The 22,319-nt window shown below is 46.2% G+C and overlaps 1 protein-coding gene across 2 annotated transcripts; it reads left to right on the forward strand.

The window, feature by feature from the left end:
* Positions 1-10,648: 10,648 nt before the first annotated feature.
* FGF16 (fibroblast growth factor 16) lies at positions 10,649-22,121 on the forward strand. 2 transcript variants are annotated; one of them, XM_058848210.1, is made up of 3 exons: positions 10,649-11,081; positions 17,322-17,425; positions 21,108-22,121. In XM_058848210.1, exons 1-3 carry the CDS (start codon positions 10,805-10,807, stop codon positions 21,348-21,350), a joined length of 624 nt encoding a protein of 207 aa, XP_058704193.1. In that variant the 5' UTR covers positions 10,649-10,804; the 3' UTR covers positions 21,351-22,121. The 2 variants fall into 2 exon arrangements, with proteins under 2 accessions (XP_058704193.1, XP_058704191.1); XM_058848208.1 differs by having other exon boundaries at positions 10,651-11,081; positions 21,105-22,121.
* The last annotated feature ends 198 nt before the right edge of the window (positions 22,122-22,319 follow it).

Consider the following 22,319-nt stretch of genomic DNA (forward strand, 5'->3'; position numbering starts at 1 on the left):
TAAAACTGTCAGCCTTGATTATTTAAAAGGTGTCTACCTGGGGGCTTTGCTTTCATTCCCCGTTGTTGTTAGTACATCCCACATGTCTGACCAGACTGGCCAATGCTCTGTTCATATTACACTTGGCCCCTGCTCCAAATTTATCAGCCATAGAGACAAAAGCTTGGCTTCCCCTTTCTGAAAAACAAAGATTTATTCTTGATGGCATCCCTCTGCAGTCAAATAAAATCCTTGTATGCATTTCTCAACAAATCCACACCAATGCCATAAACTGACATGAGTGTTACAGCCAAGACAATGACTACTTGTTCTGATAAAAGATGGGGATTTTGCAAGTGCTGCAGTTGATTTTAACATATAATAGAGTTGACATTGCATGAGCCATAGTTTCCAAGCTCCCTTGCTCCCTCCTGTCCACCTCCTTCCTTCAAGTTTTTTCGGCTCTGTCTGCAGCCCCCATCTCATTCTGCACATCTGCAACTCCCATTTCATCTCATGTCTAGTCCATATTAATTCCTTGCGTCACTGAAAACAGGAATACTACCTAGTCAATCTCTGCAGCAGAGTTTAACAGTTCACAGCCTTCACACCATGGCAGGAAAAATGTTTATGCAATCTTTGTGTTTCTATAAAACATTAACATGCACGAAGAGATATGAGTTTATTGTCCATGGTGGACATGGGGAGTAAAATACTCTTCAATGTTCCAGAATCTGTCCTTTTCACTAAAATAACTTGGAAGTTTAAAGGGAGCTCTGTCTGATTCAGCAGCTTTTAGCAAGAGTTTTTTAAAGCAAAACATTAAAATAAATACAGTCTAGATTACATTTGATGTGAACCTACAGGTGAGATTTATATTGCTGATCTGTGTGAATTAGACTAGCCAAAATTTTTATAACCATTTTGCATGCCTCGGAGAGGCAGAAAGATAAAGATTTAATTTTCTCTGAATGGGCCATTACTAGCTGTGAAATTGCTCGCTGTTATCTACAGCAAAGCTCTTTGTGGTCTAGCTGTATTTGTTCTGCATAATGAACAGAATGCCAGTGGTTTCCATCTCCATACAGCTCCTCACTCCGGGCACTCCACAGACACGGCTGACTACCTTTGCTAGTTAAAAATGGAGTTACCAGAGGCAAAGAAGATTTAGCGGTCAAAACCCAAGTCTGCGGCAGAGTCAAGAATAGAATTTCAAGCTTCTAAACTATTCCCAAAGGCCTGTTTTAACCACTACACAGCACTGTGCTGGCAGGGTGCAACCACAGGTCGAGCTCTGCGCCAAAGGGAGAAGCCGTCTCTGGTGCGGCGAGTTTCATGCGCGGTGCAGAGCATGTGCAAATTTCCTTCCCATCCCCCAAATCTTTACGGAGCTTTTCGTGTGTCACAAGAGAACAAATGCCTGAGCCATTATCTGCCCATTCCAAGAGTTCAGAGAATGTGTATGACATCATGGGCATGACTCCCCCACTAATCACATTATATGCTGTTTAACTTAACACTGCTAAGCTTTGTCTGATAACATTGTAAATACCATTTTATTGCAAATTAGATTATACAAACCTCCTCAGAGTTTAGGTCAGTTCTTGCGTGAGGTCTTTGCTCCCCCTCCTCTCTACTACCCCAAACGGAATGATTTGGTACCTAAACCAAGGCATTTCTACAGGAGAAAGCATGAGAACAATGGCTAAGTCGGTACTGCAGATTGCAGTAAGTGGACAGAAGACTCCACACATCTGTTCTTTTTCTCTCTCTTCCCTTGGAATAAAATCAATAGGTTTTGTTTTTCCCTTGAAGCTGGCTGGATTTCATTACAATATTCCTGTGAGGTAGCATATATCTGAGAGTTATCACTTCCTTCTATCAAGCCTAAGCTGAGTTATACCACTTGATAGCCACAGTGCTCTTCTCCTGGCCTTAAGGTTTAAGATTTGTTTACAAAGGAAGCTGCAGGAGTGTTACTTTATTTTAATTTTTGCATTTCATTCTGATTTTTCCAATGACAGAACCAGACTCCAGCTACACTAAACCATAGCTCCAGCATGATATTCAAAGTCATTGCCAATCTGATGCTCCCAAGTTTTTGAGAAGGATACTTGAATTTTCATATTTTGACTCATTTAATGCCGAGGGAGATATCTGAGAAATTTCTAATCTTTTAGAAAACTTCAGCAACAGGATTTCCCAACGCTACTGCATGAGAAGATGCCCCTCATCTTTCTTCCCTAATTTTATCAAGACCATAAATATCCCATGCTATTAAAGCAGAGGTTTGAGAATCCAGACTTCTGCTTGTTGTTCAGGACCTTACACATCCTCAGGGTAACTTCCTTGCAGGACATGGAGTTAAGGAATGCTAGGGGAAGTAAACACAATCCAGGTGACTGCTCAGACCAAAGCACAGCTAACACAAGTGCCAGTAAGGCACTGGTTAACTGCACTCAAGACAGATCCTCATGCCCTTGAGCAAACCACCTGGCTTCTGCATTCCTGCATGTTCCCATCTGGAGGAAGGCAACAGCAATGCTGCACAAACACAGCAAAGGATGCTGTGAAATAAACATTTTGAGATCTCACATGAAACTCAACCTACCAGAACTGTGATTACTAAACACTGCATTTGTGAAAGGTTAAGGCTGTAGAAACTGGGTTCTGTTAACTCCTGATTTCTCAGGACAGATTTTAAGGAAACTCATGTTATGAAAATCAAGTGGCTCTTCTGAAAACAAACACACCTCATCCTGCAGGAGGGTCATGCACGTTTCTGTGGGTTTCAATCCAATGCAAGCAGGACTGTGCTCTCTTTACTGCATATTCCCTATACTTTGGCTGTTTGCAGAACTCACCACAAGTATACCTTAACAGTGTTTTTCTCAGCCTATTCACTCCTGTCTCCACAGAGATCTAGTGGTGAAGCATTATGATTTATGGGGCGGTTGGTTGGTTGATTTCTCTAACCAAGTTTGCAAAGTACCTAGATGCTTTTTTTGAAAAATAATGCTGCATTTTAATTACCTGATTCATTAGAGAAAAGAACAAACCTAGTAAGGTATACTGAATTAATATACAGAAAATAATAATTACAGAATAATTATCAAATCAGATAATTTATGTTTTTCAAGTTTTTATGTGTCTCTTTATAAGCATGCTATACAAATTAACCCAGTGCTGTACAAAGGGACTTGAGTAATGTTACTCACATGAACAGCAGTAAAGCTGAAAAGCTTCAGTCACCAAAAATGCAAGGCTTTCAGCATAAGTAGGAGAAAGTTTTTTTGGTTTTACTTTATTTTTCCCTTTTTTGTCCCTCTATTCTTTATTTTAGGATGTCCCATCTAATCATCCAATCCTAGAATAACTCTGAGTTCAGATTCCTAACTCCACCTCACACACCAATATATTTCAGTTTTAGTCTCCACTGAGAACCAGTGTCATCCCTAAAGACAGATACAGAGATACTAGGCCAAAAGTCCCAAAGCAACTTGACCACAGAAAATTACAGACTCTGTTCCACTGTGTAAATCTGTGCCTCAGTCTGAACAGTCACAGCACCAAGAGTTGCTTAAGGCATTGAAAAGACAGTCCCAGGTGAAAAGGCGATAGCAAGAAAACTCAGTGAATCTTTGTACTGATGTTAAATACAGACACCAACAGCTATTTTGCAAGGAGAATGAATTTAAGGCAGCAGCACAGATGAAAATACCCGCTACAAACACAATGATATGAGGATGAACTGATGATCTCCACAGGAATCACATGGGAAATTGCCAAGCCATTAACTTTGGTGTGAAATCCAGGTCATGAACAAGCCTTACTGCAAGAATGGGAGCATAAGTGACATAACTGGTGATCTTAACCAAGAGAAAAAAATGTTTGACATCAGGAATGTCAGAGCTCCCTACAGACTCAGAATAGGGTCTGTGATGTGTCTCCTGCTGCTTCATAATCCATAAATGATCTGGAAATGCTGTGGGTAGGTGGCTGATGATACAAAGCCAGTGGGTGTTAAAATAGTAAATTTAACTCAAAGTCCATGGATAAAAAATAATGGATGAGGAAAAAGCCATTCTTGCCATACTTTAAATCCTTTATTCCAGTAATGAAAGAAATCTTGGAGAAGTGGATCATTCTCCAAAAAGATCAGCACAGTGTCAGCTGTCAGCATTTGGGGGAAACTATCCTGTTCAGAATTTTTAGAAGAATGAGAACAAAGCAGAAAATGGTATTATTCCTCTGAATAAACCCACAGTATGTCCATCTCTTCAATACTGAGCACAGTTTAGTAATTGTGGAAATATAAAGCCACGGAAAGAGCAAGAAGCACGGTGTACCAAAGCTGCACACGAGGTGTTAGAAAGCCTTAACACAAGGAAAAATTAAGCAAGCCAGAGCCTTTCAACCTGGAAAACAAGGGATAATAACAATTTAGTTCTAGACAAGCTGTTACAGCACAGTAAAGGTAAACAGCAATGATTATTTTAAAGTATTCTTAACAGAAATAATAGGGCACCAACTCAAACTGGCAGGCAGCAAGTGGGTTCAAAAGCAAACAAAAGGAAGTTCATTTTCACACAATGCCTAATGATGTTGTGGAACTCATTGCCACGGGATGTTATGGCAGCCAAAAATACAAGTGGGTTTTAAAAAAACGATTAGACAATTTTATGGAAAAAGGTCCATCAAGGAATATCAAAAACAATGATACAGCTGCAGCCTCCAGCTCAGGAAGATCTCTAAACCAGAAACCACTGGAAGCTGGGAGGGTTTACCAAAGGAAGTATCACTCTATACTCGTCCTGTTTTCCATATACAAGTTATTAGCCATTATCAAGAGGCAGGATATGGGGCTAGACAGACTTTTGCTGTGACTCTTTTGTATTTGACCAATACTCACTGCTGCAAATATAAACACATACCCTGACACAGTCACAGATAATTCCATAAGAAGCTGCTGCAGTGAAAAGTGCATGCTTAGAACAGTAACATCACATAAAGGACAGCATTTTTCATTTGAGGAGGACCAGAACCAGTTCTTGTATTTAATTTGATGTGTTTCCCAGAGAGGAGTTGTGATTTTAACCTCCTTTTTATTCCCTTTATTTTTTATTCCTTTTATTTTATGTATTTATTTTATTTATTTTATTTATTTTTATTGCAGCAGAAGAGGCAACCTCCAATTGAGAATCAGCTCCAAACGTCACCTCTTAGGACTAATGACTCAGCAGTCCAGTAATTCTAGCCCAAATTCCCAGAAAAAAGTGGAGACAACAGTATTATGTACCACTTTGCCCCAGTAAAGGAACTTTCCCCATTACCCAGTCAGTATCCAGCAGTTGGAGATGTGTTAATGTGAATAATTTGAGTCAGGATTCAAACCTGTCCTTAGCCATGCCAAGGAACCTGCAATTTTCAAATGGGACAGAACCATGGCAAAACAACCTGAGGGTCAGCAAAGCTCCCATGCTCATTTGCACATGATGTTCATTTGCACATATTTGTCCCTGACTTGTTCCCCTAAAGACTGCAGATTTCAGTTACAGCAATTCTCTCCAAATGGGGGTTTTCATGAGTCAGAGTCAAGCTAGAACAGTTTTACTGTTAATCCATACTGGGATAATTAAAACAAGCAGATCCATGTTTGACACCAAACTATCAATAACTGGAAGAGCTGGAAGGTAGTTCCTCATTTCAAAGTCACATCATTTATTTAGGCATTCCAAGTAGGCAAGTTCAGAGCTCCATCTTTTAGACCCTTACCTTCATTCTGTCACCAGTTCTAAATGTGTCAAAACTTTTATACCTAGTTCTATACCTTGATGGAGATTCTGTTGCCTTCAAGTAGAAATCCTTCCTCAAGGCAGAGCAGTGAGATTCCTCAGGTCAAGCACTCAGGTTTGTTACACACAATGCAGTATCCAGCACAAACAGGGTCTACAGCCTGAAGTGGAACTACAAAAGATGATAATAATAATAGTAGCTTAAGTAAAACCAATCAAAGATAAAAACCAATAAACCATCCTCTGCTCCCCTTAAGAAAATTTGTTTATTCACCCCCTCACAAAGGAGGTTGCCCTATTTATCTGCCCGGAGAGCTCAGACATTCCTTGCATGTGCAGCACAGATGGTCACCACACCACAAAAGGCAGAAATGCTCACGGTGGATGTGTCTGGTTTCTGGATATTCAGAAACCTGGTCAGAGCTTCTGCTCCAGCAGGGCTGCTATGCATCCAAAATCCCCAACAAATACAGAAAGCCATCAATATCCTTTGGACAACACCTCTTAGTGGAAAAGGAGACTGTCCAGGGAAAAGGAGCTGAACAGTGACCTTAGTTATGAGTCTTAATTAATTAGTGTACATAGATCGTTGTGAGATCCCAAGGAGGGAAGTGCTAAGGAAGCAGAAGTATTATTTATTAAACCTCGAGGCTCTGTTGTTTCTTTATCCCCAGATATTCTTCACGTCTGATTTTGCATTCATGGCCATTGCTACTTCAAATTATTTCAGCTGTCTTGATCTTTTCTTTACCGAATGGAATAGCCCCAGGCAGAGGAAATGCAGTATCTAGTAGCTTGGATACTGGGTTGGCTCACTGCAGTTATTTACCTTATTTTTTTCTAATTTATTTACTGTTCTGATCCTAGTCCTGCTCTTCCTTTGATTTTATAGCTAGATACCAAATCTGGCTGCTCTCTATGGATAGAAATTGCTCTGACAGTAAATGCTATTAATATTTTTACTTCTAAATACACTAAATACACTTCTATGGCTTGTGGAAGGGGTCTGCAAGGTCTGTTTTAGCAAACTGGGTATAAAAATCATTGCTAATTCTTCTGAAAACTGAAAGAGCACTTTGGCAGTAACCATTTTCGTTCCCAAGGTGGCCAATACAGACTGTAATCAAAGAATAAACTTGGGGGAACTGAAAATCAACTGAAACAAAGCAGAGCAGAAAGTTAATTTTGTAGCACTCTGTTCTGTGACACAAACTGTACATAAGTTTTTGTCCTCCTTTAAGAAATTACTAAGTGAAGAACTGAGTTCTATGTCATACATGAAAAAAATTGCTAAACTTGTTTCTGCTTTTGGAGGAGCCATTCTAGCTTTCAGTACTTAAAATACATCCCTCTTTTTCTTCAAAAATACAGGGTACAAATCTCTGCTTTTTTTCCTCAGCTCAGTAAAAACATAAATAAACCAGGAAATTAAAGGAAAAAAAAAAAAAAAAGAGAAAGCTACCTTGTGCCTAAACAGAACATGTTGCACTAGCTTGGACAATTTCTCAATAAAATGTATCGTGGACACTTCAAAAGCTGACCATAATCAGGAAAGTTAAGTGAGGAATGTCAGCTTGGATGGGGGATTCTGTTGCTTTTGTTATACATTAGTTAAGCACTGAAGGTTTGTGGGTTTTTACTTTATCTTGGATTTTACTGTAGTATAATTGAACTCTGTTACCTTTTTCAGTTTCCTAAATGTTCCACTAAGTGCTTGTGTGGATTTGGGTTGAAGGATATTGTAGACAGATCCAGAGGAGATTGAAGTCCATGGCAGAGGCCTCTGCAGAGTTAGGCTAGTCCTCCACTGCTGAAACTAGGTCTTCCTCTTCCTTCTTAATCCCCCTGGGACCAGCCCTCAGACATGTGCAGAAATAAGGATTCAAAAACATGAATTTGCTATGGATCCACAGGCAAGCCTCACACTTACATGAGCAAAACCAGGTTTCACCAAGGAGTGTATTTGATTGTAGCAGGATAATTCACTTGACATTAATTTTATGCATTAAATTCACAGCCTTTACAGGATTACACCTTTAAAAGTAATTCCAGGTTTGGGGTGTCTCGTCAGCTGTGTCTGGCCCCTCCCCATCTTGGACCTCTGTCATTTTCACCAAAGCACAATTTATTTCCTTCAGTTACCTCATAACACCTAAGTCTTCATATACATACTACAGCAATAAAAGCATAATTTTTGCAGGGGGATGCTTGAACTCCTCAGACAGTGGTATCTCCATGTAACCAAACATGATAAACAAATAGTCAACAAACGCACTTCAGTAGATTTTACTACCTCTGAAACAGCCTGTATTTCTATAAAGATCATGAGTTTAGGCTTCATGTGTCAAGTTCTGCATCAACACTCCTTTTACAGCCACAGCTCTGACAGGAAAAACCACCCCAAACCCCGTTTGAAAACCAGACTCCTCACCCACTGCAGACATATGGGTGGGTGTTTCACATCACAGTAACACAATTCCTTCTTCACAAGAGAACCCTGCCTGGTTCTGGGGGAAAGGACCCACAAAGGACCATTTTAACCCTCCCTCTGGGATGATGTGGGGAGCAGCACCTTACTGAGGAGAAGAGACCTGCTGAGGGGAGACCCATCATGGCGGGAACACTCTGAGGGGAAGACACTTTCTAATGGGAGAGACACCTGCTGAGGGGAGACACATCATGGCAGGAACACTCTGAGGGGAAGACACTCTCTAATGGGAGAGACACCTGCTGAGGGGAGACACATCATGGCAGGAACACTCTGAGGGGAAGACACTTTCTAATGGGAGAGACACCTGCTGAGGGGAGACACATCATGGCGGGAACACTCTGAGGAGGAGGAATCTACAGTGGTGGAGACACACTCTGAGGGGAGAGACACATTGCTGGGAGACTCACCATGGGATAGACTTGCTGAGGAAGAGACCTGCTAAGGGGAGAGACACTCTAAGGGGAGACCCACAATGGCAGGGACCCCCTGAGAGCACATCCACGGTGTGGGAGACACTCTCTGAGGGGAGAGACCTGCTATGGCGGGAACCCCCTGACAGGAATCCATTGTGCAGGAGACACAGCCGGTGGGGAGAGAACCATTGAGGAGAGACCCAGCATGGGATAGACTTGCTGAGGGAGGAGATGCACTGAGGGGAGACTCACAATGGGGAGAACACACTGAGGCAGAGACACTTTTGGAGGGGAGAGACCTGCTGAGGTAAGATCTGCCATGGCGGGAATCCTCTGAGGAGGAATCCACAGTAGGGATAATTCTCTTTGAGGGGAGAGACCCACTATGGCAGGAACCCACATATCCACAGTAGGGCAGACACTCTCCAGGGGGAAAGACCTGCTGAGAGGTTAGGTCTGCCATGGGACAGACTTTCTGAGGGAAGAGACCTGATGAGGGGATAGACCCACTGAGAGAGGGAACCCACTGAAGGAAATCCACTGCAAGGGAGAGACTTTCTCAGGTGGCAGACCTGCTGAGTTCTCTTACACATGTGGTAGATTTGCTGAGGAGAGACCTACTGGGAGAACTTCTGAGAGAAGACTTGCTGGAGGAGGAGACCCTCTAAGAGGAGAGACACACTTCAGAGGTATCTGCTGAAGTAAGAGACCAGGTAAGGGAACAAACCTGTGGAGGGAATACCCGCTGTGGCGGGACCCGCTGAGAGGAGAGAGCCTCTGAGAGGATACCCACTCGGGAAGAGACCCCACGGTGGGGATACCCCGTGGGGGAGACCCGCTGAGGTGGACATCACCGATGCCTCAGCTCTGCGCTCTGATGCCACCCGGAGGAGCCGCTGCAGCAGAGCGGGCTGGTGGCTTGGGGGCAGTTTTGGGTGCTTGTGGTTGTTTGTGGGCTGTCTGTCCCCTGGCACGGGCGACACGCCGCTCCAGGGACACGACAACCCACTCCGCGTCCCGGGCCCACCTCGGCCCCCTCAGCACCCGCCATGGGCCCAGAGCCCCGGGGCGGCGCGGCGCGAGCAGCAGCGCCGCCTGCCGGGCAGGGCGGGGACGCTCCTGCCCTCGGTCGCTCCCGGCCCGCCCGCGCCCGCTTCCCCCCGGTTCCCCCGCTCCGCTCCGCCCCGCCCGGCTCCGTCTGTCTGCAGCACGGCCGCAGCTGCCGGCACAGATACGGTGTCGGCGGGCCGGGAGAGCGCGGAAACACCTGTTTCCAGCATGGGGAAGGTGGGGAGGGAGAGCGAGCGGCGCTGCCCGGCCCCGCCGCGGGCTCCCTCCCCTCCCGGCGGCTGTAACCCGGCCGTACAGCCCGCGGGATCGCCTTTCAGAAAGATCGCATTCCGTTTTTACACGTTCGGCTGAAAAAAGCGTCTCGACCCTCTCCTCACGTGTTGTTTTCTTCCACCGGGTCCGTTCCGGGGGGTGGTGGGTGGGGGGCACTCTGGGGGCTGAGGTGGTGGCGGCACCGACGGACCTGGGGCTTTCGACAGCCCCGGGGCCACCGACCCACGCGGGGGCTCGGAGCGACCCGGCCCGTGCGGGGTCTGGGGACGCGGCTGCGGGGCCGGGCAGGGCCGGGAGCGGGGCCGGGGCTGCCGGCGGTGCGGGAGCGGGTGCGTGCGGGGGCTCCATGATTTCATCGTCGGCTGGCGGGGACCTGCCAAGAGCTGTTATGCCTCACTGCGATGTGTAGCTTTTTCCTGCCTTTTTTTTTTTTTTTTTCATAATAAAAGAGGGAGTGAAGCGGGCCCCCCCTTTTTTTTTAAGGAAAAAAAAAAAAAAGCCAAATGGATCAGAGAAGGGTGGTGGGGGGGAGGGAAGCAATAGCCAAAGGGGATGCCAGTGAGGTGTGGCTTGCATTTAAATATCCAATATGTCAATGTAAGGGGAGTGTGTACGTATATAAAGTGCAGTTCGCATCCGACGGCGGGACACTGGATCCAGCGATGGGAGGCGCGGGCGGCGCGGGGCCGGGCCGGGGCCGGCAGCGCGGGGCCGGGCGGCCGCAGCCCTCGCTCTGAGCGGCCGCTCTGCCCGCGCCCCCGGGGCCGCTCCGCTCCGCGCCCATGGCCGAGGTGGGCGGCTTCCTGGGCGCGCTGGACCCCGACCTGCACGGCTTTCCCCCCGCGCTGGGCGCCGGGCTGCCCCTCGCCGACTCCCCCGGCTTCCTCAACGAGCGCCTGGGGCAGATCGAGGGGCGGCTGCAGCGGGGCTCCCCCACCGACTTCGCTCACCTCAAGGGCATCCTGCGGCGGCGGCAGCTCTACTGCCGCACCGGCTTCCACCTGGAGATCTTCCCCAACGGCACGGTGCAGGGCACCCGGCAGGACCACAGCCGCTTCGGTAAGGGGCCGGGGGGGGATGCCCGAGCAGGTGCCCCGCGCGCACCACTAATTACCCCGCTAATATAAATCATCCCGGGACGGATATAATTGGCCTCCTAAACAAATGCGCTCACTCCCCAGCAATGCGGGAGTTTTTATTTCCAATTTCCTACTCTCCCGGCGCTCAGCCTTTCTGCAGGTGCACTAAAACGTGCCTTCGCAAGAGGGAAAAAAAGAAAAAGTAAAAAAAAAATACAAATTAATAAAGTAATAAAAGAGGACAGTGAACAGCTTCAGCTATGCCTCTGAAGTTAGCGGTGAGGGAGGCAAAACAGGGACATTCTTCGTTGGAATTTCTTGGAAATTCCTAGGTTGGAAAAAAAATTCTTTTTTTTAGTCGTTTCTTTTTCTTTCTTTCTTTCTTTCTTTCTCTTTTTTTTTTTTTTTTTTAACTCCTCCTTCTTTCTGGCGTCTGCAGATATTTGTGAGCTGCTCTCTTTTACGTGTGTGACTTTGATTAGAAGAGCGTCTCCCCAAAGCGGGCAGGGATCTCTTGGCTGGAGGGGTGTCAGGAGCTGGGTTTGGGAAGGTTGTTGGAAGGGAAAGGGGGAAGCTGAAGAGGGAGAAACACTTAGGGAAGAAAGAAGATGGAACAATAGGCAGAGCACCGTGGATTTACCTTGCTGCCCGGGATACAGTTGGAAGACTGCAGTGCCTGTATCAGTGGCACACAAGAGCTGTGACCTCTAATGAGACTATATGTAATTTTCAAAAAATGCATCCCAAGCCACAGGCGTAAGAGTACAGTCTGAGCACAGTAAGAGAAATTCCCGCTACTCCAGCATCTAGTGCAGGTGTCTGTATAAGCTATCAACAAGTCCCATGCCAGTGATCTCAGCTATGTTGTCAACAGGTTGCAAGACGTGCTTGCAAGACTTTTTATAGTTTTCAAGTGATTTAACTCCTCGGGGAAAGGAATTATTTTTTTGCCTTTACTTGTTTGCAACCAGTCCGTTCTGATACTCTGGGAAGTGCTGCTGCTGCTATTGTTGGAGGTGTAAGGCAGGTTTTTGGAACAATTGGGGAAGCTTATCTTTCCATAAACACCAGGTGTGTGCGTGGCATGTCCCTGCCTAAATCAACAAGAAAGTCATAACCCGCGGGTCAGAGTCAGGTACTAATATGCTCATGGGGCAAGCGTTCTTTAATTACCTCCTGAAAACACCCATCTTTTAACCTTTCATGCTGCAGTATGCGATGGGTTTCCACGTTCAAAGAGTTGAAAGCAAACCCATTGCATCTAGTTGGTTTTAGTTCAAGCTGCCACGTAGTGTTTCTAGTCTATCAGTTCTTTTTCCTTACCTTTGTAGAACTAAACAGCCAGTTTCAAATGGCAGCATTTGTCTCAGGTCCATTTTTTGTAAAGATTGAGTAAAAGAAGTATATTTTCAAACTTGGAAAAAACTTGTTAGACATGCTAAAACTTTTCATGGATTTTGCACACTGAAGCTTAAGTCACACAGTGCTTTCAATAAATCGAAACGTTGGCATTCCCTAAGTGTTTTAGCAGTCCGCATCCAGCTCTGTAAACTAGACCAGACTTCAGATATTATAGTTTTCTGCTTCAGGGTTTTCCCAGAGGCAGTGTAAAATAAATAGTTATTTGTTGTAATTGCAAGACAAAGCCCCAAAGGATTAGACTGGAATCCTTGCGTTCAGATCAAGTTGGACTAAGCCTTGCTTCAGCAGAGACTCAAAGCAATAACGTATTGGCACACAGTATTCACCATCTGCGTTCAGTAGCCATGAATATTTAAATTCCAATGTTACTGGTATGGTTTGTATTAGGATGTCATGTATCGATGCATTCCTAAATTTTGCATGCAACAGTCAGAGAGAAGTAACTTATAACAGGAATAGGCAGCCTGAGCAATTCTGGGGACTCCAAAGCTGTGGTGAGGGATGCAGAGGTAGATGAAGGGTTCAGGGAAGTGCTTTAAAGCTGCCTTAAATCTTGAGGCATCTGGAGAAATACTTAGAAATCCAGGATCAAGCCCATGGGACTGGAAGGTGCTGGCTGGTACCATGAGCAGATAATTTAGGTGCTCCATGGATGGCTGCGATGCCACAGCCCAGGCACGTGTCCAGCTGCAGGTGGGATGTCGGGTAGAGCCAGACTTGGCATCCCCCTGTCTTAATTTGGAAGGGATTCAGGAATAGACAAGCAGTATCTGCACCCTCCCATGCACAGCCATCCCAAAAGCTGCCAGATGTGCAAGACATCCACATCTTCCAGAGAGGAAAATAGCCAAAGCCCTGCTTTGCTATTGCAATGCTGTGCAGAACAGACTCCCAAGTGTCTCACAACAGTGAGGGTTAAAAGAAGAGGTTCTTTTGTACCACAGCATTTGGGGGTGTGACTGTAGGACACAAGGGAGGTACTGGCATCATCCACCCACACTGCCTGAGCAATCACAGGAACTACTGCTTCTCATCTGTCAAGGACTGGAGCCTTCCTAAATCACACCTGTCTTCTGGAATGTGATATTTTATACTTGTAAAAACACACTTGTAAGAACAATGGAGCTCAGCTTATTTTTCCTAGGGGAGCTTTAATGCAAAATGTGGAAAAGCCCTCTAGCTTTGTTGGAAGAAAGCTCATTCTCGCACTATGGAAGTGCCCAAATTCACTCTCTGAACCGGCAGCTCTGGCAAGGTCACTCCCAAAAGAAAAAAGTGTTTTCCAAAATGTATCTCTCTCACTGCATCTGCTCAGAACCTTCCTCAACAAAAAATAAAGGACAGTCAAAACCTGGAGGGGATCTGGACTGACATTAGCACCCTTATGACAATCCTTCTCAGAATGAAACCAAGAGAAATTTGCCAGGAAAATTCCTGTCAGGAGGAACTGATCCTTTTCTGCCTCACATCTCTTTTACAGCAGCATTAAAAAAGTGAACCCAACGGTGCTACTCACTGCATTGGAGGAGAGAAAGAGGCCTTGAGGTTGCACTGCAGACAAATCAAGGCAGAAAACAAAGCTCTTCTGGGGTGCAAACCTGCTCATGGATATGTTACACAGACTCCTAGAGAAGCTGCTGAGACCTCCAGAGAAAGTTTGGCTGTAATTTTGATATTCAGACCACAGTGCACCTGTTGCTGAACAGTTGTTGAGGTTTTTAGCTGAAGCTTTAGGTTTGTAGCCATTAATACAACATCTGATGTTTTTGTACCCCAGCTCCTGAATACAGTCATGTAAGAAGAGACAGGTGCAGGGGGCTGAATTATTTTTTGAGGGATGGTTTAGAGTAAGGCGAGAGTGTGTGGGTCCTGCCATGGCAAAGCTCAGGAGATTATCCAGTGCTTTGGTGGTAAATGAATCCAGTCAGAGTCTTAATCAAATCTCTCCAAGTCTTATCTGGAAAGACTCAAGGAACAAAGAGAAGGAATAATCAAAGTGAGGAAAAAAAAGGAGGCAAGTCCTGGGGGAAAGAAAAAAAGAAAGCAAAAGAAAAAAACAAGAGCATGTTCTACCACAAAAACACACCGCTACAATTGGAAAGAGAATTCTTGAGCTGGCCCCAGTGGCCACTCCCTGTGCTGCTGGAGATCAGATGTACGAAGCTGCAATTTTGTCTAGAATTGGAGTGAGTTAAGGACAGGATGGATATCCGCCCACATATTTTCAGCCTTTACTCTGTCTCCTGACTTTTGTGGGCTCAAGTTACGTTCTTAATGCTCTTTCAACATAGTCATCTTCCATGCATGTCTCCAAGTGCCACTCAGAGATCATAAAAAGGGATGTTGTCAGAAGAGATTGTCATGGGCACACCTTGGAAAAAATTTTGTTTGCAAAACCCATGTCTGCCCAACCTGCACCAGGTGAGGGATGTCTCATTCCTGCTCAGAGAGGAAGGCTGATGCTGCTTCTGGCTTGGTCCTTCCCAGTTCTTTGGAGACCTGGATTCACATGCCTCATACAGAGCATGCATGTGGGCATACTCAAAAAAAGATCTGGGTTCCCCTCTACCTTAGACATGCCTCAGTTTCTCAACGGAACCAGCAACATTTTCTTGCTTCCCAGAAGTGACAGGAGATAAAAAAAGTGCTGCTGCTGAGGGCTGTCTCTATACCTACAGGAAGGTTCATCTACCATTCTCCAGTTACCTGATATGTGTCACTTATATATTCCCTTGTCTCCAGCCTGGAAAAGACTCCCTCATTCCTGGGAGTATCTCTGTACTCCTGTTTTACTTCTTGCACTCCCTGTAGTTGTCCATCTTCCCTCACTCCCTCCTTTTCAAAGAGTGGCTGTGGTAATTTCTGGTCTGCGGATGGGAAAATCACCCAGCAGTTCAGTAACTCCCTTGTGTCAGAACTGGTGGGTAGTGAAGGGAGGAAACCACCCCTCATCCTGCACCTCTCTTCTCCCTGTTTAGGATTCTTTTCAGCTAAGAAACCACAACAATTACTGAGAAGGGCAGAGCCAGGGTCTATGCCTGTCTGACTTGGAAAGGCTGCCTTCCCTGCGTGTGCTGCCTGTTCCTGATTTCTGCAGGCAGGATGTGTCTCCAGGCCAGGATGTGTAGCTGGGCATATTTCAGCCTGTAAAATGTCTGCTCTGGTCCATAAAGTGTATTTTTTGGTGTTTGCTTCCCTGTTTGTCTCCAGGCCTCGATGCTCCCAAGTCCATATTTCATGTCCTCTAGCACCTTCTGGTTTTAGGGAGGGCTGGATTAGATGCACAAGCCCCAGAGTAGGCAGGGGAAAGGAGGATGGAAGGTCTGATGGAAGGTAGGAATTCCTGCAGCATCTTAGCTGCCAGCACCTGAGGATGAGTCTGTGCTGCACAAAGGGGGTCAGGGCTGTCCTATATTTAGGTGGTGATGCGGTGTCATCTGAGAGTTGCCACAACCATCCCCAGGCTGTGGGGTGACCCAGAGCTGTGGCTGCCACTGAAGTCATCTGGCTCAGGTGGCAGCTTGTCACATGGTGGCTTTAAACCAAGGCAATACTTTTAAGAGGGGCTCTGGGAGGTAACCTGATCAGAGCATCAATTGCCCAGGGCTGGAGCAATATTAGGGAGCTATATTAGGAGAGCTGGAGCCACGCTAAAGGTTAGAGCAATTTTCCTCTCCAGTCAATGGAGACATGCAGTCATCAGATGAGATGAGGAAAACCCTCTTCCTTCTGCCTCCCAGCTAATTAATCCTGCACTGGACACTGGCAAAACTGCCCGTGACCTCTACATAGGTAATATGTGAAATCCATAATAACACAGTCACACCACTGCCCTCAGGAAGTCTTCCTGGGCAGTTTGAACACTTGTGGTGTTGGGTAGGGGCTGTTTGTTTTTAAGTGCTTCACCAAAGGTTCTCCTCTTACAAGTCTTTCCCCCATTGAAACAGCTGTGGCTGTGGGGGTGCAGCAGCCAGACCCTGCTATTTCTTTACAAAGGAAATGAGGCTGCCCCCCATTTTTAAAGTATCTGACACCACTGTAGCAGGCTGCAGCCCATGGGTAAAGCAGTTGCTCTTGTAGAGCTGGGGATGGCTGGGACAGATGCTTCTGGACTGGGAAGAGGCTGGCAGGAGGCTGGGACAGGCAGCAGGACACAGAGGGCAGGAGGGGGTTCTGGCAGTAACAGTGGCAAGAGGTGACAGAGAAAGGACTGGCAGTGCAATGGCTCTGAGGGCTGCAGAGGAAAACACATTTTTACCCATGTGCTTTGAAGCTGGATTTTATCCCTATAGCTTGTATATACATTTTGGGTTGGCAACAATCCCAGTGGAATGCCAGGACAAAGATGGTCCTCACAGACATCTCTTCTAGTGCTTTTCACTTCTTTTTACTGAATCCGTGACTTTAAAATCTGTGGGACAATCATCTTATTTCAGAAGACAAAATCACACTCCTTTTGGTGAAGAACAAAACCCTGCATGGTAACAGCGTTCTGACATTGCTAGTGGCCAGGCACAAGTTTCTGCATCTGTCTTCTTGGTGATAATTATGAAAAAAATCTAAACCCAAACCAACAAAACCTTGCAAAGCTTTTCTCATTAGCAAAGATAATCCCTCTTGGGCAACTCAAATTGACAATGCTGGGGAGAGGCCCAGACTAGAAATTAGAAGATTGCACGCAGATGGGACTATAGAGTTTAGAATTGTATTGTTACTGGGAATGGCTGGGGTTTTTTTGTTGCTGGAGCCTGGTGTCGTTTTTTTCCTCTGTATGACTTGCAGTTCTTTTCTTTTTTAGGGATTTTGGAGTTTATTAGCCTAGCAGTGGGGCTGGTGAGCATCCGTGGGGTGGACTCCGGACTCTACCTCGGCATGAATGAGAGAGGCGAGCTCTATGGGTCGGTAAGTTCAGGCTGGGCTGATTCCACCCTGTCCCACAGCCAGCTCTGCAGCCTGTGGCCTCAGCTGTCACAAGCTGCTCTGTCACAGGGCCCCCACATCCTTGGGGTGCCATTGATCTCCATCCTGCCCTTGATGCCACTGCTGTTTTAATATAAATATATATAGGAAATTGGGTTTGAGGGAGGATTCAGTCCTGCTGTGAGAACCCACTGTGGTGCCCAGCCCCCAGACATCACACTGAGGTTTTGCCTTTCAGATATGGTGTGGTGATGGCCAGGTAAAGGCAGGGGGACATTTGGTATAAAGCCAGGAACTGTTTATGTGTTTTCACAGCCTGAGTAACACATCAGTTGTATTCTCCTCATGGTCAGGTTTGCACCTATCTGCAGGTCTCATCTTTGTATTACAGCTCTTTAACAACAGAAGCTCAAACTGTGATCTGAGTGTTATTGTAAAATTCCCTGTAACTCCTTTTAGAAGTTTAGGGCTGCTGCTCATGATTTCCTAGAAGTACCCTTTTCAGGCTAAATTTTTCCATGTTTTGACTAAAAACTCCAAGTGAAAACTCATTAAGTGTTATGACTTACAGTCAAAATGCCAGATCTTAACTGCTGGGTAAAGGTGCTTCCTGCAGGTTAATTTAACTCAATTCCTAATTATTTAGATTAATTAAGGGCAGATCATAGTAAAAATAAAATGAAATAAAATAAACCAGTTTTAAACCAAAGCAGAAGGCAGCACTTCCTCTCACCATCAGATAAGCCTCAGTGTACAAGTTAAAACTCGTATACTGTGCATACACAGAAGCAGTTAAAAAACCTTTGATTGGCAAACAGTAAACTACAAGTTTAACTCATTTTTCCTTCTCCCATTTCCACCTGAGACTGCCACAGACCCTTAAACCATTGTAGACACAGTTGCTGATGTTTATGTGAGATAGTTGCCAGAGAAGCTGTGGCTGCCCCATCCCTGCAAGTGTCCAAGGCCAGGTTGGATAGGGATTGGAGCAATCTGGGATAGTGGAATGTGTCCCTGCCCAGGACAGGGATGAGCTTTAAGGTCCCTTCCAACCCAAACCGTTCTCTGATTCTCTGATCATCAGATACTTCATGCACCAATAACTGTTCTTTTCCCACCTAATTTCTGTAACACCTTCTACTTTGCACAGCAGTTAAATGCAGAGCCAGTGGTTAAATTAAAAATGTGGAAAACAGAAAAAAGAAAAGTCACCAGGATTCCATAAAACACAAAATCTCCTGAAACACGCTTCAGAAAGCAGGGCTGGAGCAGCACCTCTCCTGTCAAATTCTAAGGCTGCTCAGCAGCTCCTGGAGTTGCAGCTTTCACTTGTGCCTGCTGGAGAACATGAACCCAAGTGTTCCCCCCGCTCTTTGCCTTCAAACCCTGCAGCTCTGATTGTGAGTCGAGTTTCATGATGGGTTAATTAAATTCTAGAGCCTGTGTTCATGTTACAACACAGGAACAGAAACAGAGTAGCATTTTGTGGCACTGAATCTGGAAACAGGATTGACCTGAGGACAGTCCTGGGAGCTGTCCCTGCCCGTGACAGGAGGTTGTAGCAAGGTGATCTTTAGGGTTGTTTCCAACCCAAACCATTCTGGGATCTTGTGCAGCAGGCAGGACGCTGCAGGGACACACTCAAAAGGCTGCTCCAAACTGTGCCGGCGTCACAAGCCAGGTCCCCAAATAACCCTGGAGTTTTAAAATCTGGGACACGTGGGTTGTACAATGATGGCTTTTGGAACTCAAAAGCCACTACAGTATTCTTAATTAAAGGTCCATAAAACAGTGCCTGACAACAGCATTAGCATTACAATGGTATTTTGGGAGATCACAGTACAGCGGTATTTTTAAATTTTCAGCAAGTTTATTATTTCCCTCTGTGCCAATTTTGCCTGATGCCTGTGTTGATGCAGCCAGAGCCAGCCATCCCCACAGCGACACGTGGAGTCCCCTCGGGACACAGAGCTTTTCAGCCTGTCCCTATTGACCTCCTGCCAACATTTCTGTAAAGCTTCCCAAGGGTTTCAGAAATGCCACTAATACTTAGGGCAGCAAAAGTCATGGGCAGCACCTTGCCTGCTGCCTGTGTGGTGTCAGGTTCAGTGGGGACATCCCAGGGCTTGGAAAGGAATAAATCACACCCTGCAGAGTCACCCCAGACTCGCCAAACATTTTCCACAAACACTGTACTCCAAACTACCCAGTGCAGCACAGGGGAATGGGGGCAAAGCAGCAGCCAGAGTTCAGCCAGTCATCAGGTTCCAACATATTCCAAGTAGGTGGCATCTGAGAGGAGGGAAAAAGCCCAGCCTGTATTTACTGACAGTTCTGGGAAGAGAAGCCCATAGTTCCCTGGGTCTCAGATGGCCAAGGCCTAGGACATTTGGAGGGCTCACAACACACCTCAGGCTTTATTTAATTAGCAGCAAAACATTGAAAACAGGTTCTGGGCACAGGTGAGCTCCTGGATTGTGTTACAAAACACATCTAGGCAGTAACGTTTACTGAGCACTCCGTATGCCACAGAGGGGACACATTCCCTGCCCAGATAGTTTACAGTGGAGGGACAGTGGCTGTAATATTAGAGCACTCTACATTTACAGGCTGCCCTTCAGCTGAAAGGGCTCCCAGTCACCCTGGCAGTACTGGGATGGAATGGGATGGGATGGGATGGGATGGGATGGGATGGGATGGGATGGGATGGGATGGGATGGGATGGGATGGGATGGGATGGGATGGGATGGCTGGACCTGACAGCACAGCAGGGCTGGTAAAGCCACCTGTGTCCTCATGGGGCAGAGGGACAGCCTTGTTCCCCACTGCAGCCTGGCACATCTTCTGTACTGGCACATGGAGATGGGAGGGAGAGGGAAGGAGCACTGGACATGAACAAAATTCCATAATCAGCCACTGCCAAGAGCCCCCAGCTGTAAGGGCTGGATGGGAAGGCTGGCTGTGGCTGGGGTGACACCAGTGCCATCTGTCCTGCCACACCAGCATGGGATGTACCAGCCACACACCCTCATCACATCACCTATCACCAGCCTAAACCTTCCCTGGGGTCTGACATCCCGTGTCCCTCTGGGTCTTGATACAGCCTCCCATCACAGCTCACTGACACTCCAGCAGGTGAAATCCTGAGCAATGCTTTCATTCCCATCTCAGTGCATCCAGCTGTGTGCCCTGAGCTCCCAAAGCACACAGCAATAATCAACTTGCTCCTATTTTCCTGTTTAGACCCTTCATATGTGCTGCCTGCTGCTTCTCTTACCCACAAGAGGGGATTTGGGGTGGTACCTAGGAGGGGGCTGCTACAGGGGGATGTGTCCCTGCCTGGTGGTATGACTGCCCCAGCAAACTCAAACTCACACCTGGGCAGGTTTGGAGCTCTGCTGTGTGCCTGATTTATTATTCATGGAACACCTTTGCAAAATCCACACCCACATTCTCCTGCTTTTGTCTTCTTCCTCCTCCAACAAGTCCTTGGGTCTTGTGTCCATTTCCACATCTCATCCCCACAGTCCTCATCCTCAGGGTAGCCAGGAGAAGGCAGCTGGGAAAAGGCTAGAAAAACAAAGGAAGGGTGACAATGTCTTCTCCTTTACCTTTCTGACACGAGTGTCTCTTTGTTCCCCTGCTGCGCTGCCCACGGCAGAAGAAGCTCACCCGGGAGTGCGTTTTCCGCGAGCAGTTTGAGGAGAACTGGTACAACACTTATGCCTCCACCCTGTACAAGCACCCCGACTCGGAGCGCCAGTACTACGTGGCCCTCAACAAGGACGGCTCCCCCCGCGAGGGGTACAGGACTAAGAGACACCAGAAATTCACCCACTTCTTACCCCGGCCTGTGGACCCTGCCAAAATCCCTGCCATGTACAGAGACCTCTTCCACTACAGGTGATGGTTCCTGCAGTGTCAGTGTACATACTTGGGCTCCCAAGCTTTTTCCCAGAGCACTCTATTAATAGTCATTCCATCATTCCTGTAAGCGTAGATGACCTAGGGAAGCACTTACATTGAATTCAGACACTGCTGTTCCTCCTTGTTTCCAGTGTATATCGAACCTGGGTTATTTATGGGGCGGGGGTAGGGAAAGGGAGGGAACCCTACATTTAGTCTTCCATTTTCGTTCACTTTCGTTACCCGGTTGCTACAAGAGAGGCTGAATATTCAATGTTACGGTTGCTTAAAGGAACGAGCAGGTCAGCAAACCTGATCACTGGGGAAAAGAAAGCCCCAAAACAACCTAAAAATGAAGAGAAGAAAAGAAAACAAAGACCACAGAACTGCTGCAGATGCTGCTGCTGAGCTGGGATAGCTTCCTGCTATGGAAAAGCCTTTGAGTGGTGCCCTGCTTAAGCAGCCCAGGAATTTGCTACATGGATGATGCTCCATGGACTGGTCCTGATTTGTGGGGTTCTTCCTGCTGTTGGGGTGGGAATGGGGCAAGGAACATTATTCAGATGTAAGCATGGATACTGTGCATAAGGACAAAACTATTTATAAAATGTATATGATATTTATTTTATATATTTATTTATTTCAAAATAATTTTATTTTTAATGAGAGATGCTATGACCGGATTTTCATCAGGAAGAATAAGGTCCTACTGAAACAGGAAAAAAAATGAGTTTTAAGAGCTTATCGGCAATAAAATTGTCTTTATATTGTAGATTTCTTGCTAGCCCTTTTTTTTTTGGCACTCTTCAACAACTAACCCAGTATTTCCCCAGCAATATGAACAATAAATCCACCTCTAAAAGGGCTTTGTGCAGTAAAGATGAATTACCTAAGCCCCAGACTCCTGCAGGAAGATGACATCAAATCACAGCTCTGGGAAGCGCCAGCTCAGTCTCCTTGGGGCGTGAGG

This window comes from Poecile atricapillus, chromosome 12 (genome assembly GCF_030490865.1).
Source record: "Poecile atricapillus isolate bPoeAtr1 chromosome 12, bPoeAtr1.hap1, whole genome shotgun sequence".
NCBI lineage: Eukaryota > Metazoa > Chordata > Aves > Passeriformes > Paridae > Poecile > Poecile atricapillus.

Excerpts from the sequence above, each read along its gene's own strand:
- FGF16 (XM_058848208.1), top strand. The coding sequence starts at position 10,805 with ATGGCCGAGGTGGGCGGCTTCCTGGGCGCGCTGGACCCCGACCTGCAC. Across the intron at positions 11,082-17,321 it reads GCAGGACCACAGCCGCTTCG|GGATTTTGGAGTTTATTAGC; the intron begins GTAAGGGGCCGG and ends TTTCTTTTTTAG. Across the intron at positions 17,426-21,104 it reads GAGGCGAGCTCTATGGGTCG|AAGAAGCTCACCCGGGAGTG; the intron begins GTAAGTTCAGGC and ends TGCCCACGGCAG.